The following is a 14,654-nucleotide window of genomic DNA, read 5'->3' on the forward strand; positions in this document are numbered from 1 at the left end:
AGATTTTGTGAAATGAAATGAATTCCTACTTTTAGAATACATCAAATAATCAGTAGTATAGAATTGGACCTTAGTTTTATCCCAACCTGAGAAGAGAAACTTTAGTATATTAGTTAGCAGGATTCACAAAGAAAAAATACTAGTGTGTTATATGGGAATACTTTTACTTCTAAATGACAAAAAACCCTATTAGCAATGGCTCAAACAATATAAGAACGTTTGTACTTAAGAAGCCTGGAGTAACTAACTAGTCCTGGGGCTCTTTCAGTAACTCAGTGATATCATCAATGTCCCAGGCTCTTTTTATCCTTCTGTTGCATTCTTAACCTGTTATCTTTTTGATCTTAAGCTTATTGCCTTATGGTCACAACATGCCTGTCTGACCTCCAGACATCCAAACTGCATCCAGAGAGAGGAAACTGAGGATGGCCAAGCTCTACAAAAGCCCCACTGCATGTCTTTCCTCTGGGGAAAAAATATTTTCCCAGAAGTCTCCCTTTCATCCAACTGGCCAAAACTGAGTTACATGTCTCTGGCTATCTCTAGGAAGCAGGGAAGGGAGTAGAGTCTTGGGAATGAATATTGATTAGTTAAGCAACAATTTATGCCACAACTAGAAAATTGCCATATACTACAAAAAGAGATCATGACAAGAGATCATGAACTTTACTATGTCAGTAATAAATTCAGGGGAACCGAACTGTCAGGACCCTTCTAGAAAGATCACTGATGATATTGGGGTTACATGATGGCATAACTTATTCAAACAGATGAATCAGCACCTCTTAATCACTTTTGGAAGAACCAATGAATCTGATTATCTTTTCTAGTTTTTATAAATCAAACAAGCTGTGTCTTTATCACAAAGCTATTTTTATTTTTTCTCCTTCCTTTCAGGAGTCCTATCCAAAGAAGAGGAATTACACTATGGAAATTGTACCATCTGCTTCTCTGGATACATTTCCTTCAGAAAATGAGAACTTTCTATGTGATCTCACGGACATAGCCGTTACAAAAAAACCATGCTCCTTAGAAATTGCAAGGGCCCCTTCTCCAAGAACTGGTAATATTTCTTTAAAAATTAAAAAAAATTTTTTTAGAACTGGTAATATCTCTTACTCACAATTGGGCCAATTCAATTTTCATGCTTGCATATGTGAAGATGTATCATTAATATTTTGATTTTCCACAATATTTTAAACATGAAAGTACCCCAATATAGTCAACCTAATCTTTTTATTTTATTTTATTTTTGCATTTTGAAGTGAGTCCAGGTAGGTCAGAGTTTTTGGTATAATGTCTCTTAACTTCCTGACAAGAGCTCTCAAGGAGTGGTACTACCTTGGTGAAGGCACTTTGAAACCTTGCAATAGTGAAAAACCTCTAGGTCAGACACAAAGCTTGGGGTCCTTTAGAACTTAATAGCAGATTTAGTAGCAAGAGTCTTTTAATATACTTTACTGCATCCTGTTTTCAGGTTACTGAAACATACTCAGGTATTTTGTATATTTTATATATTTTATGGTATTTTCAGATCCATTATTTTATTTATCTGCATTATAAATTAGTGCATGAGGCAAGTAAATATTATGCCCATTTTACTGATAAGGAAACTGGAGCTAAATGTCTTATTTAAGATCAGTTCATGAGGGGGCCTTTCTTAAACATGAATGTTTGACTATCATCATATCTGCTTTCTGTTCAGCATTGCGTCTAAGAAAGAATGCAGGCTATTAACATGAAATCTAATGATGGAGGAACGTTTCAAGTGGGTAGTCAACATATTCAGTGCTACAAAGGAGTTGTAAGAGAAACTCTAAAGAAAGACATTTTAGGTTTGACAATCTAATTGCTGCTTACTTTTGAAAAGTAAGTTTTAGTAGCAATGAGATAAAACCAGATTTCTGGAAGTTAATAGTGAGACACTAGAAAATGGGAATGGAGAGTACAGATTACCCATTCAAGAAGATTAGAAGAGTTATGATAGTAACATGAGAAGAAAGAGGTTGAAGGGAGAATTAGCTAGTTTATTTTAGGTTAAGTAAGCCTCGGCCAAGTTTAGAGGTTAGAGGAATTTGCTGGTGGAGACCAAGAGCTTAAAGATAAAAAATAAGAAGAAAGAATAAAATGGGTAGAGAAGACTGAGCTAGTCTAAGAAAACACAGACATTGTTTCCCCCAGAAAGAGGAGAAGATAGAGCATGGTTATGAATATAGAGAAATTCTGAAATATGTATTTCCAAATGGATTAAATTTCTGGGTTAAGATAAAAAGTCAATGGATGAAAAGAAGGGGCAGATCTTGAGAAGGGTTAAAGTAAAATTCAGAAATGCCATTTTAGATAATAAGCTGAGAAATTTTATAGAAGTGGACAAATAGGTTTTTGAGCAGCATTGAGATTAGGCTGTTGTATGAATCATAAGCATGCAGAAGGAAAATTTTTTGGATGAGGTAAGAGCATAATAAAACAGTTAAAATTTATTGAGCATTTACTAAGTGCCAGATACTGTTAAGGTAATAATATCATTATTACCATTTGACAGATGAAAAAACTGTGACACTGAAATATTAAGTAACTTCCCACAGTTCTGTGTTAATAAGGGGTAGGCTTGCACTTGGGTTGTCTGCTCTGTACTCTTAAATTCTCCATTATACTGAAATATATTGGGGGATGAAGTATAGTTGAAATCGTGAACTACATAGTGAAATTCTCAAGAAATGTGGAGGTATGACTGGAAGTCCGCATATGGTAGCAATAAAACCAGAAAAAGAATGTTATAATAGAATAGCATAATCTTTGGAAAAGCAGCAGATTTTGGATAAAGGCAGAATAGTGGGTGATCAGAAGCAGTCACGGAGAGTGAAGACAGTGCTGATCCCAAACTATGATAAGAATGAAAACTCTTCCATAGGAGAAGTAACCAGGAAATACTGCAGAAGTCGGGGGAAAGCTCAGCTGGTATGGGAAAATGGAAGGCACACATGAATGAAAATGTAAAAGAACTTTAATTAGGGCATAGAGAGTAGGGGTGTATTGGGGCTGGTGAAGGCAGGAATGAAAGAATCAAAGAAGACACGGATTTATTTATTAAACAATCAAAAACGAATGGTGTTCCTTCATGTGCCAAGCAGTGTTCTGTATGCTGAGGATACAGGGATAAAAAAGACATGCACCAGGGTAACAAGGCTGATTAGGCTTCTCCTGCTGAAAATAAATAAATATTCTGGCTAAAAATACAGAAAAGAAAACCTGAAAAATATTAAAAAGGTGAGAAGAAAATTATATAAATTGAATAACATTTAAATTAGGAATCTTTTGGGGGTCAATAGGTTAGTAGATATAATCAGGCTAAAACATTGGTGAGGGTGGGAAACCAGTGGATTTCTAAAGCCACTTTTGTCCTGAGGGAATTTTCTGAACTTGCTGTTGAACCCTGGTGCTTAAGGCCTCATAAATCTCAAGGTTTATGTGCAGAAAAAAATCTCTGTGTCTGTCCAGCATGGAGACTTTAATAGGAAATTCTTTCTCCATAGAGCTGGAACTCCAGGGGCTACACTTTACAGTAATCAGAAATAATTCTGCCCCCTAACCCTCACCCCAAGGAAAGGTGATTTGTCATGAGAAGAACAAGGAGGGAAATTCCTGAGGTGTTATTACCACAAATCGGTCCTCAAATTTCTATCACCTAAATGGTACAAAAAATGTCAACCCATGAGTTTAGTTTAAATACCCTCAGACTTCAAGCAGAAGCAAATGTAATCCCTCTAGAGAGGAATATTCTCTTTTTCCAGGTCCCAAATAATTTCTATAAATACTTTTCTGATTAAAATTAGCAGTGTACCATAATTAAGTCTATAAGGAAAGAAACCCTGAAACCAGAATCACAGAAACAAGAAAGAACAGATCCACACATGAAAAAACTTCAAATATTGGAATTGTCAGATGCAGGCTAAAAAAATGACCATACTATTACAAACACACACTTACACCCAGAGAAAAAACTACCTCAAATTTAAAACTCAGTGGATAAGTATAACAGCAGATTATATTCAGCTGAAGACAGATTTAGTGAGCTGGAAATTAGGGCAGAAGAAGTTTTACAGAATGTGGCATAGAGATGAAAAATATGAAAGCAAAGCTAAGAGACTTGGAGGATACACAGAGAAATTCTAACTTGTCTATTTAAAGCTTCAGAGAGAGAGGAGAGAGAGAATGAGGCAAAAGTAATATATTTGAGGAGCTAATTTTCCAAAAGGAATAGGCTTGTTCTTGCACTCACATGGAGATGGACAAGTGAATAGTTAATTTCAAGAGTATAATAAGTGTTGGGAGGCGGAGAGTGAAAATGGCGGCCTCCCAATCTCCGCCCCGGAGGAGCCGAGAACTTGGGCCCCACTTCTCAGTGAGCCCCCAGAGAAAAGCCATCAGTCACTCCCGTCTCCCCGGTCTCCGGCCGCACTCCGTGCTCACCTGGCCTGTGACCGGGCGCCTCTATCTCTGGCACCTGACCCCGGGTGGAGTCTCCAAACCCAGCAGATCCCTGTGGTGCACTCCCGCGCGGCTCCTCCCGGCAGAGGAAGCCTTCGGAAAATCTTAACTCTGCAAAAAAGATCCTACTTTTCTCTCTACTATTTATCTTCTGAGGCAGAATTTGGATTCATGAAAGAAAATATCCATTTCAAAACGACTTCAAAGGCTGCGGTTGGCAGTACATATGGTCATACACCTGTGAGGAGGAAGATGCTACTGAAGAGTATGGCATCCCCTTGTGGACCGGGAGGTGGGCTGGACCACAGGAGGCCGGAAGGGGACAGTCTCTAGAGTCAGCCCAGTGGCTGACACACGTGTCTTATTATTCTTGTTGCTTTAATTATCTTTGTCTTTTGTTGCTTTCCAATGGGTTAGGCTAGTCTAGTAACTAAGTTGTTTTTCTTTTTAGAGTTTTATGGGAATTTGTTTTGGTTAACCATAAAAATTATCCCCTGCCTTCTCTGGATTTTGAAGTCAGGAAATAATATTTGCTTCTCAGGATACAGTTCTTATTAAGTAATATAATGTTTACTTTATAACATTATTATTATTATTGTAACATTATTATTATTATTATAACATTCCCTAAATGTATTTTTTCTCAATATGCGATATTTCAAATTTAATAATGACTTGAGTTCTATGAGTTTATCTTAAAGGGAACAGCCGATATCCAATATTCACCATTTATTCCTTTAAACAAAGTGTCCCCCAACTTACATTAACTCCCATGTGTTCAACCTGTAAGCAAATAGAACAGCTCTTTTCTGTGGGGTGGGTCCCTGTAACAAATATATCTCGAGGAATGTGTCTGGTGAAGAATAGAAGACTCTTCTAGGAAAAAAATTCTTCACAAGGCAAGAGAGAGGGTGACGTATTTTGTTTGAAGATGGTGGATCTTCCGACGTGATGGGCACCTTGGAATGTGAGGTGTCGTCCTCAGACTGAGTCCTACAGGCAAACAGGCTGTGTTTATGACGTTTAACCAGAAGTCCTATAAAACCCGCAAGAGCAGAACAGCGGTGTCCTGACCCCACCCTGCACACAGCCCCAGCAGCAGGTAGAAGGGCAGGATGCTCTGAAGTTCAGGAGGAAATGGGTGTCAGTGAGCACGGGAACACATAGGCAGATGCGCAGTACAGTTCAGCAAGTGGTGGCACACCGCTGCATCCATGATGGGAAGAACAGCCTTGCTGAAGGAGCAGGTGCTCCTGCCTGGCTTCAGATATCACATGGTGAGGTCTGAAGGGAGAGGAGCCAACTGCAGGATGCTACTTGAGGCCAGATAGTTGCCTGTGGGCACAGAGAGGACACACCCGGGTAAGCTCAGACATCTGGGGCGAGGGGAGCTTGGAAAGGAAGTTAATTTCCAGTGATTTTAATTTTGGAACTCCAGTGAGAGATGGACTGGATGTTAGCGTCAATTGTCACCTACACTTTCCATCACAAGTTCTGAGGGAAAATGTGAGCCTAGAAGTTGACCACAGGCCAAATCATCGGTCAATAAGGTATTTGAAGATATGCATGGGACGAGACACTCTCATGCGTCACTTCCAAGAAAAGTATTTAGTGTTCTCTCAGCAAACAAAAGGATGAAAAAACATTTGGAATTCCCAGGACCATTGAAAAAAAGGCCATGGATGATTGTTGTGCATTGAAATATAATGAACCGGATGATTTAGGCATTGGGTCTAAGAAGGTCTCCAAGCACTCCAATGACATTAAACAGAGAGAGATACCTGTGATATCCTGAATTAAACACGGTTCGTCTTCCAGGTACAACAAATGGTGTGGACGCCTCGCAGTTACGATCTAAAGAGGAAAGAAAACATAAGAAAAACTGAGTCCGTATGAGCAGCAAACTAAAGTGGGCACAGTTTTGAGCCAATGATGTATTTTAAGATACTAGGGACATTTTTCCTGGAGTTTACAAGTTTCCTGCAGAGAGTTCATGGGAAAAGAAATGATGGGGGTAGAACAGAACTTGACCCCCACACTGGAAAATAGTAACGTAATTACAAGAATGTAACAAACTTACAAGTTTTTGTCTTTTAGAATTAAACAATGTATAAAATACATAAGATATAAAAGTGAATATGGAAATGAATATAAATATTATATTTGACAATACAAAGGCAAAATTATAGCTGTCAGAAAATAAGAAGTATTTAACAAAAACTGAAATAATAACCAACTCAGACTGAGAGAAAAAGGCTAGGGGTATGGCATAACTGATTTGTTATCCTTGTGTTTTGTGGCAGGATCTCTATAAACATTGGCATAATGTGATAGATCTAAAAAAAAAAAAAAAGAGTATAATAAGTGTTAAGGCAGTGTTATACAAAGTGCTTTGGGAATAGAAAAAAGGATCATTTAACTTCACCTGGGAGCTTGGGAAAGACTTCATGAAGGAGATGATGTCTGTGTCCATTATCTATTGTTATTTAACAAGCCACCCCAAAACTTACTGTCTTAGAGGAACATCAGTCATTTAGTTTGTTCACAAATCTACAAGTTTGGCAGAGTTATTTGACAGGGGTAGCCTGTCTGTGCCATGTGGTATGAGCTGAGGCTGCTCAACTAAGGGAGAAAGGACCCATTTTCAAGATGGCCCACTACATGGCTGGCAAGTTGGTGAGAGCTTACAGATTGGCTGGGTTTATGGGCTGGGGACCATTTTTCCTCTCCATGGACTGCTTGGGTTTCCTCATGACATACTGGCTAGATTCTGAGAGCAAGCATCTGAAAAGGACCAGGTGGAAGCTGTACCATTTTTATTATCTAGGCTTCAAAGTCACAGACCATCACTTCTACTACAGTTCCATATCTACTCAGATTCAAGGGGAGAGAACATGAACCCCACTTCCTAATGGAAGGAATGTCAAAGTTACTTCATAATAAGAAGATATATGATGGGAGATACCTTTGTTGTCAGTTTTAGAAAATACAGTTTTCCACCAACTGTCCTTTGGGCACAATAATTTATATTCTTTGCCTATGCAAATTATACTTGTTTATACCTTCAGGACTTCCCATCATCAGCCTATTACAGCATGAGCTCCAAGTCTAGGTTCAGGTGTGCATGAATCTCCCTGGTGTAATTCTGTTGGTGCAGGATCTTGACTGCTTTTGCTCTTGGCAGTGATGACCTATGAACTAGACAAGTTATCAGTCTCCTCTCCTAAACACCCAACATATAATGGTGAATCAGACATAGGAGAACCACAACTGACACGCTCATCTAAACACAGGGAAAACAAGGCACACGGTGATCCCTAGTCTGTGGCAATTCTGAATCTAACCAGACACAGTTCCTTGATTAAGACTCAGTCTTATGGCATAGGAATTGTTCTCTGTGGCACTTGGTTCCTCTGTCTGAATCATTATTTTCCATAAAAAGCATCCTGTGTTTATAGCTGAGTATCTTTCTTCCTTGCTTTTAGTCTGTTAAAGATTAGGGATCAAAAGGGCTCTTTTCATTTTATATTGCTGTTCCTTCCAGTTTGGGCTGATATAATTTCTTTTAAAACTTTGTGGACTTGGGGCACCTGGGTGGCTCAGTCGTTGGGTATCTGCCTTCAGCTCAGGTCACGATTCCAGGGTCCTGGGGTCGAGCCCCACGTCGGGCTTTCTGGTCAGCGAGAAGCCTGCTTCTCCCTCTCCCACTCCCCCTGCTTGTGTTCCCTCTCTCACTGTCTCTCTCTGTCAAAATAAATAAATAAAATCTTTAAAACAAAACCAAAACCAAAAAAAAACTTTGTGGACTTGTTGTGTTCCAGTTTATATTCCACTTCATTAGACAAAAGCTTATCTGCAGATAAACTCCTTCTCTGCTTTGGGCTCCTTATGAGACTTCTCTGAGATAATGTCCTTGAGATTCTTAGAAACTCTATTGTTGAACAGGGAGCATCTGTGAGTCAGGCCCTTAAAAATGCTTAGAGGGTCTTTTGTCTGGCTTAAAGATTCTATACAGCACCACCTGAGAGATTTCTTAGGCCTTAACAAGTGATGTTGTATCCCACCCAGATTTGGTCATTGGCCTTCTTAATTTCAAAATTGTTTGCCAGTTGGAACACCTGCAAATAATAAACCAGTTTTGTTTTGGTACCCAGAAATTCCTGGCTCCTTTGTATTTATTTGGTAGGTCATTCTTCAGTTCTCTCTTGGCTTTTGCATGTTATCACAGGCAGCCAGATGAAGCTGGGTTGCTCTTTAAATATTCTTCCTGGAAACATCCTTAGATCATAGAGTTCATTTGGTTCATTTTCTATTTTCCATGTTACTGCAGATGTCAATGTTGCCAAACTTTCCATTACTACAACACAAATGATGCTTTGCTTTTAGCTTCTGATTACATTTGCTCTCCTTTAAGCCTTTACCAACAGCTTTCTCATAGTTCTGTGGGCTTCCAAGAGTCCTCTCTTTGGCCCTTATGGCTTCTGCAGTCACTCACTTGGAGACCCTTCCAGCTTCTGTCTGTTGCCCAGTCACAAATTTCATGCCACATGTTTTAGATTTTTGTTATGGCAACACCCCATTTCCAAATATCAGAATCTATTCTGGTCATTGATGGATGCATAACAAACTACCTCAATACTTAGTGTGTTAAAAAAAATAGTCATTTATTTTGTTTATAAATCTGTTAATTTGGGGAGAGCTCTGTAGGGATAGCTTCTTTCTGTCTCAAGTGATATCAGCTGGAACAGCTTCAAGGGGGGCTGAAAGATCCATTCTCAATATCGATTCTTACTCATATGGCTGGCATGGCCAACTTAGACTTCCTCATGGTAAGTGATGGCGTTCCAAGAGCAAACATCCTAGGAGAAGTGAGGCCGAAGCTGTATTGCTTTTTATAACTTAACTCAGAAGGCAACATCACTTCTGTGGTAGTCAAGAGCCTACCAATATTTAAGTAAAGGGGCTTTAATCACTTCTCCCCTTTATAGGGAGGGTTACTAAAGTCATGTTGTAAGAAGATATTCTTGTAGCCTTTCTTGGAAAATACAAACTCCCATAATACCTGAATTGTTTATTGCTGTTATTCTTTTTCAAGTGGGATAAGAGTTAATTTGCATGGATATATGATTTTCCCTGATTGTGTTCAATCATCTGGATTCCATATAAAAGAAGCCAGCTTGCTCCATTGACCTAGGCTTAATTCATGATGATTGGTAGTCTGCACTTTTGACCATGATTGTGAATTCTAGGGGTGAGGGAGTCCAGAACATAAGTGGAAGAATTTTTCTTTTTAATGATATGAATAGGGATGAATACAAGTCAGAGCAGTTTCTGTTCTAATTCTAGATGTCACTTTATCAAGTGAACCTCACAGAATTCTCCTCCATAATCAACCTAGCAGGTGGAAGAGAATATCAGCATCACTGTTTGTCTTCTGTCTGGATGAGGATGAGGTCTGTGTCATTTTCCTTTGTTGATTCTATTAACCCATAGATTTTGCATGGATCCAATTACTTCCAGGTCTCAGTCTGCTATGCCTGATCCCTTGTGACTCCTGCCTAGCTTTGCCTTTTCCTCTCAGGGCCAACTAACTAAGCTGATGAACTCAAGGAAGTTACTGCCCTCTGTTGAGGCTACTGATGTTTTCCCTATGTTACCAAGTCCTTTACTGACTAAACATAGGAATTCCAGATGTGGAAACATCTCTTGATGTACATGAGTCTTTTAGAGGCCCTCAGATCGAACTGGGTGGGTAGCTACCCTACAGTTCCTCATCCACTTAATAAAAACTTATTGGGTACTTATGGTGTTTTAGGCATTGTGCTAAATGTGTAGCAATGTGTAGAAACAGTGTAAGTCCTGATATTTAGAAACTTAGAATGTGTTAAAATTAAGGGTAGTAAGTGCAATGAGAGAGGTGAGCATAAGGTGTTCCAGGAGGGTAGAAAGGGAGGGATTGAGTAAAAGCTTACTGGAGAGGGTGCTGCCTGATCTGAGCCTCAAAGAAGGAGAATTAGATGCATGAACGGGAGGTGTATGGTGTGTGGATGAATGAGAGGTGTGTGTAGGGATCCAGAGGCATGGAAGAACATAGAGCATTCAGAGACTATGACCAACTTAGCATGGTTAAAGCATAGAATGCTACTAAGGAAAAATGCATAAAAGAACAAGAGGTGACATGCAGAAGTTTGGATTTCACCTGACAACAGAAATGAATCATTGATAGACTTTAAGCAGGGACATGATGTGATAGGTTTTTGTTTTAGAACAGTCTCTCTGGAAGCAATATGAAGAATAGATTGGACAGAGATGAGGCTTGAGACAGGACAATTAATCAGGAGATCAGTGTTCAGTCTCAGCAAAAAAAAAAAAAAAAAAAGATGGTGGCCAGTACAAAGGCAATGCCAGCAAAGAGAGGAAGGAGGAACAAAGAGGAGAGGTATAAAGGAGTGGAGGTATCCCTTCTCCTTTTGAAAATTCTGCCATTTAGGAAATAAGTAGACAAGGAAACTAAATAGTTATATTTTAGAGAATGCATTTTATAGTTTTCGGTTAACTGTGCTGTATAAACATCACTTAGGTTTACAGACAAAAAGGATTTCTATACACACAGGAATTGCATTCTGAAGCTTTCCTGGAGAGATTGAGAGAGAGGCGATAGAGGGATGACTAGGTCTTTACAGGGATTGTTATGTGTTGAATTGTGCTCCACCCCCTTTTTTTTTGAACTTTTAATCACTAGTACATCAGAATGTGACCTTACTTGGAGAATTTGGAGATAGAGTCTATAGAGGTAATCAAGTTAAAATGAAGTCATTAGGTGGGCCCTAATCCAGTGTGACTGGTGTCCTTATAAGAAGGGGGAAATTTAGACATAGAGAGAGATATGCAAAGAGGGAAGATGATGTGAAGAGACACAAGAAGATGATGGCCATCCACAAGCCAGAAAGACCCAGAATAGATCCTTCCCTCATGGCCCACAGAAGAAACCAACCTTAATTTCAGACTTCTAGCCTCCAGACTGTGAGACAATACATTTCTGTTGTATAGGACACCCAGGTAGTATTGCTTTGTTACAACAGCCCTAAGGAGTGATTGCAGGGACCGTAACTGAGTCTACAAATTCAATCATAGAAGGGAGGGGTGAAGGAGGATCCTGGGCCCCTGAGGGCAGACCTTGCCTGTCTTGCTCATTTCAGAGGCTAAGCACTTGAGAGTCTTGGTTGTGACTGGCAGTGTCATTCATGGATATAGAATATGCATTTTCACATAAAATCCCAGTTAAGTATGCATATTAGTTCCCTGTCTGTGGTCTTTCCTATTTATTAACTAGTTAAGCCAGTACAAAGTAGATCTCATCCTGAAAAAAAATTCTATCATATTCACTGGTTTAATTTAAATATGAAAGCAACTTATTAGTAAACCTATATTCAACAAGATTTTACAGTTCAACCAGAAAATAAGTGATACTCTTTGTAAGGAGCATTTTACTAATCCCTCAATGACTACAGATTTCATATGGAATAAAGAATGCTCTAGTGCTAGGCTCATTAAATAAAGATCAGTAGAAGTCCAGTAATTGTTTGGTAAATTCACTAAGACTCATGCTCATGCAGTCAATATTGACTCATGTTTGTTTCCCTTACTGCATCAAGCAAAAGATCTTACATAGTCGTAGTGGGGACTCAATTGCATAAATGAACAAATAATTAAGTGAGTGAATGAATGAATGACTATTACCTTTAAGAGAAAATGGCTGTAATGACAAAAAAAGCCCTATGAAATCGTTAGATGCAATCAAAGATAATGTTTTCTTATCTGTCTTTCATTTAATTTTAACCTTCACAGGGGAATTTTTCCATTTTATGGTAACTAGGCAACCTGTTATTTTGAATCACTTAGTGCAGGCTTTGCACACTATGGATGCTCAATAAATCCATTTTGATTAATGAGCAATTTATAACACCACCAGTGAAGACTGTTTCCAATCCCTGATAGAAGAGAATAGATGATCTCTGATAAAAAGAACACAGTATTTTCATGCCAAGATAGTGTGGGTCTTGCTCACCTCTATTCAATTTGCTAACATGCTTACTGGACTGTTGTCAACCTGAAATGAGAATGTCCTCTGGTGAATAATCCTCCACAACCCACGACACCTCCCCCAACATCCTGAAATAGGTAGTAGCGTGAGGGTGAGTCTGTAACTTATTTATACCAAAATATTTTTTGAAATAGTGGAGCTTCCTTAATTCTAATGCCAAAATTTTGAAATTAAAATAATTCAGACTGGACTAGGGCTAATGTTTATCTTTGCTAAGCAAGTGGGTAGTGTCAACATGATTTCTGTGGGTATGTTTAACTCATTTAAGAGAGCAAACTATTTTTAAGCCCCTTGGAAGCATTCTTTTACATACAAATACTGGCCTTGCTGATAAGAACCTTTTTTATCAAACAGCAATTATTTATTTGGCATTTGCTCTGTGTTCAGTGCTGTTTTAGCCATTTATTAAAGTAGTAAATTGTAAATTTGTGACCCAGTGTTGGTTTATAGAGGGGGCAAAGAGAGAAAACTAGGGCAGCAGTACCTGCAGAGAAATCCTGGTAAATTGACTGCTTCCTTCATCCATATGGGCAGCTTACCAATTTGAAAATGTAATCATCTCAGTTGGCTCAAATTGGTGGAAGTTAGCTATATTTGGGAAACAGCATTCTAAACAAAAAGAAAATTATACTTTTTCCATCAAATCAGTTTTACCTGTACTGTGTATGAATAACATGAACTGTAGAATAATAAGATATCTAAAAATATAATAAATTCTTATGAAGTGAATATAATTATGGATATAATAAATTCTTATGAAGGGGTATAGGCTTTCTGTGACGTCATTTATGGTATCCTATAGAACAATGTCAGAACATGTACAAAAAGGAGGTAAACGTTCATATATTCATGTTCACCAGGGTGCCTTGGTGGCTCAGCCAAAGTATTGGACTCCTGATTTTGGCTCAGGTGATGATTTCAGGGTCATGGGATCAAGCCTCAAATCAGGCTCCACACTGGGTGTGGAGCCTCGTTAGTTTTCTCTCTCTTCCTCTCCCTCTCCCACTCCTCCCACTCTCTCCCTCTCAGGAAAAAAATACATACATACATACATAAATAAAAATAAAAAATAAATTCATGCTAACCAAATTCAAGTGGGGCCTCCACACTTTGTCACATTCCACTCTCACTCTACTGTACTCTCCTCAAAGCTCAGATACTTTTTCCTACCTTGTGTCTCACTCTCAGCAGATGGTCTTGTATCCTAATTAATAATGAAAATTGAGCCATCAGACGGAACTGTGTTGACGTCCTCCACCAAGTTTACAAATGCAACTCCCCTGTACCCTTCTCTTGCTTATACCTCCTGTTAAAGTGGAGGGGTTTTCCTTCTATCAAGTCTCCTTTCCTGTGTCTTCTCAGGAGTGTGACCCTTTTAGTCCTTCACTCTTTCCCCTGATTTTTAAATTGTCCTTCCACTGGATCATACACATTAACATTTAAATCTACTTAAGCCTTTTTCATATGAAAAATAGAAACAACAATAACAGCTATCAATGAAAGCAACAAATAAGCACTAACTAAAAAGTCTCCTGACTCCCTTTAACTCCTCAGCTTCTATCCAACCCTTCGCATTCTCAGTATGTTCGTTTTTTCCCTTTCCTTCCACGTCTCTGCCTACTTTAGTCCAGTATCCCTTCCTCACTGCTCTTTCCAAATGTACTTCCTAAAGGTACCAATGACCTTAATATCACAAAATTGAGAGGACATTTCTCAGCAGCATTCCACAAGTTAGTGATACCTCCATCTTGATACCTTTTCTTCCCTTTGCTGTCTAAGGATAATTTTCATCTTATTACACTGTTCCCTCTCTATGCTGACCGCTGACATTTTTCTGTATGGCTTTAAAAGTTGGGGGTTTCTCAGGTTCTGACAAAGTCCTCCCTATTCTTTTTACTTTTTTTCTCTTCCTAAATCATTCCATCCATAGTATGGTTTCTGTTATTATCAACATGACTCCCAAATTTTTCCCTCCAATCCATACCACTTCTCTCAACTCCAGCCTCATCCATTTTTCCATCCATCCATCCATCCATCCATCCATCCATCCATCCATCCATCC

At 38.8% G+C, this 14,654-nt stretch overlaps 1 protein-coding gene across 1 annotated transcript in view; it reads left to right on the plus strand.

Annotated features, from left to right (window-relative positions):
* Nucleotides 1-903: 903 nt before the first annotated feature.
* ANKS1B (ankyrin repeat and sterile alpha motif domain containing 1B) overlaps nt 904-14,654 on the plus strand; it is a 717,443-nt gene continuing 703,692 nt past the window's right edge. The window contains exon 1 of the mRNA XM_034987766.1: nt 904-1,063. Coding sequence (XP_034843657.1) covers nt 928-1,063 — 136 coding nt within the window. The 5' untranslated portion in view covers nt 904-927. The remainder of the gene's footprint in view (nt 1,064-14,654) is intronic.

This window comes from Mirounga leonina, unplaced genomic scaffold (genome assembly GCF_011800145.1).
Source record: "Mirounga leonina isolate KUSES-001 unplaced genomic scaffold, KU_Mleo_1.0 Mir_418, whole genome shotgun sequence".
Taxonomy (NCBI): Eukaryota; Metazoa; Chordata; class Mammalia; order Carnivora; family Phocidae; genus Mirounga; species Mirounga leonina.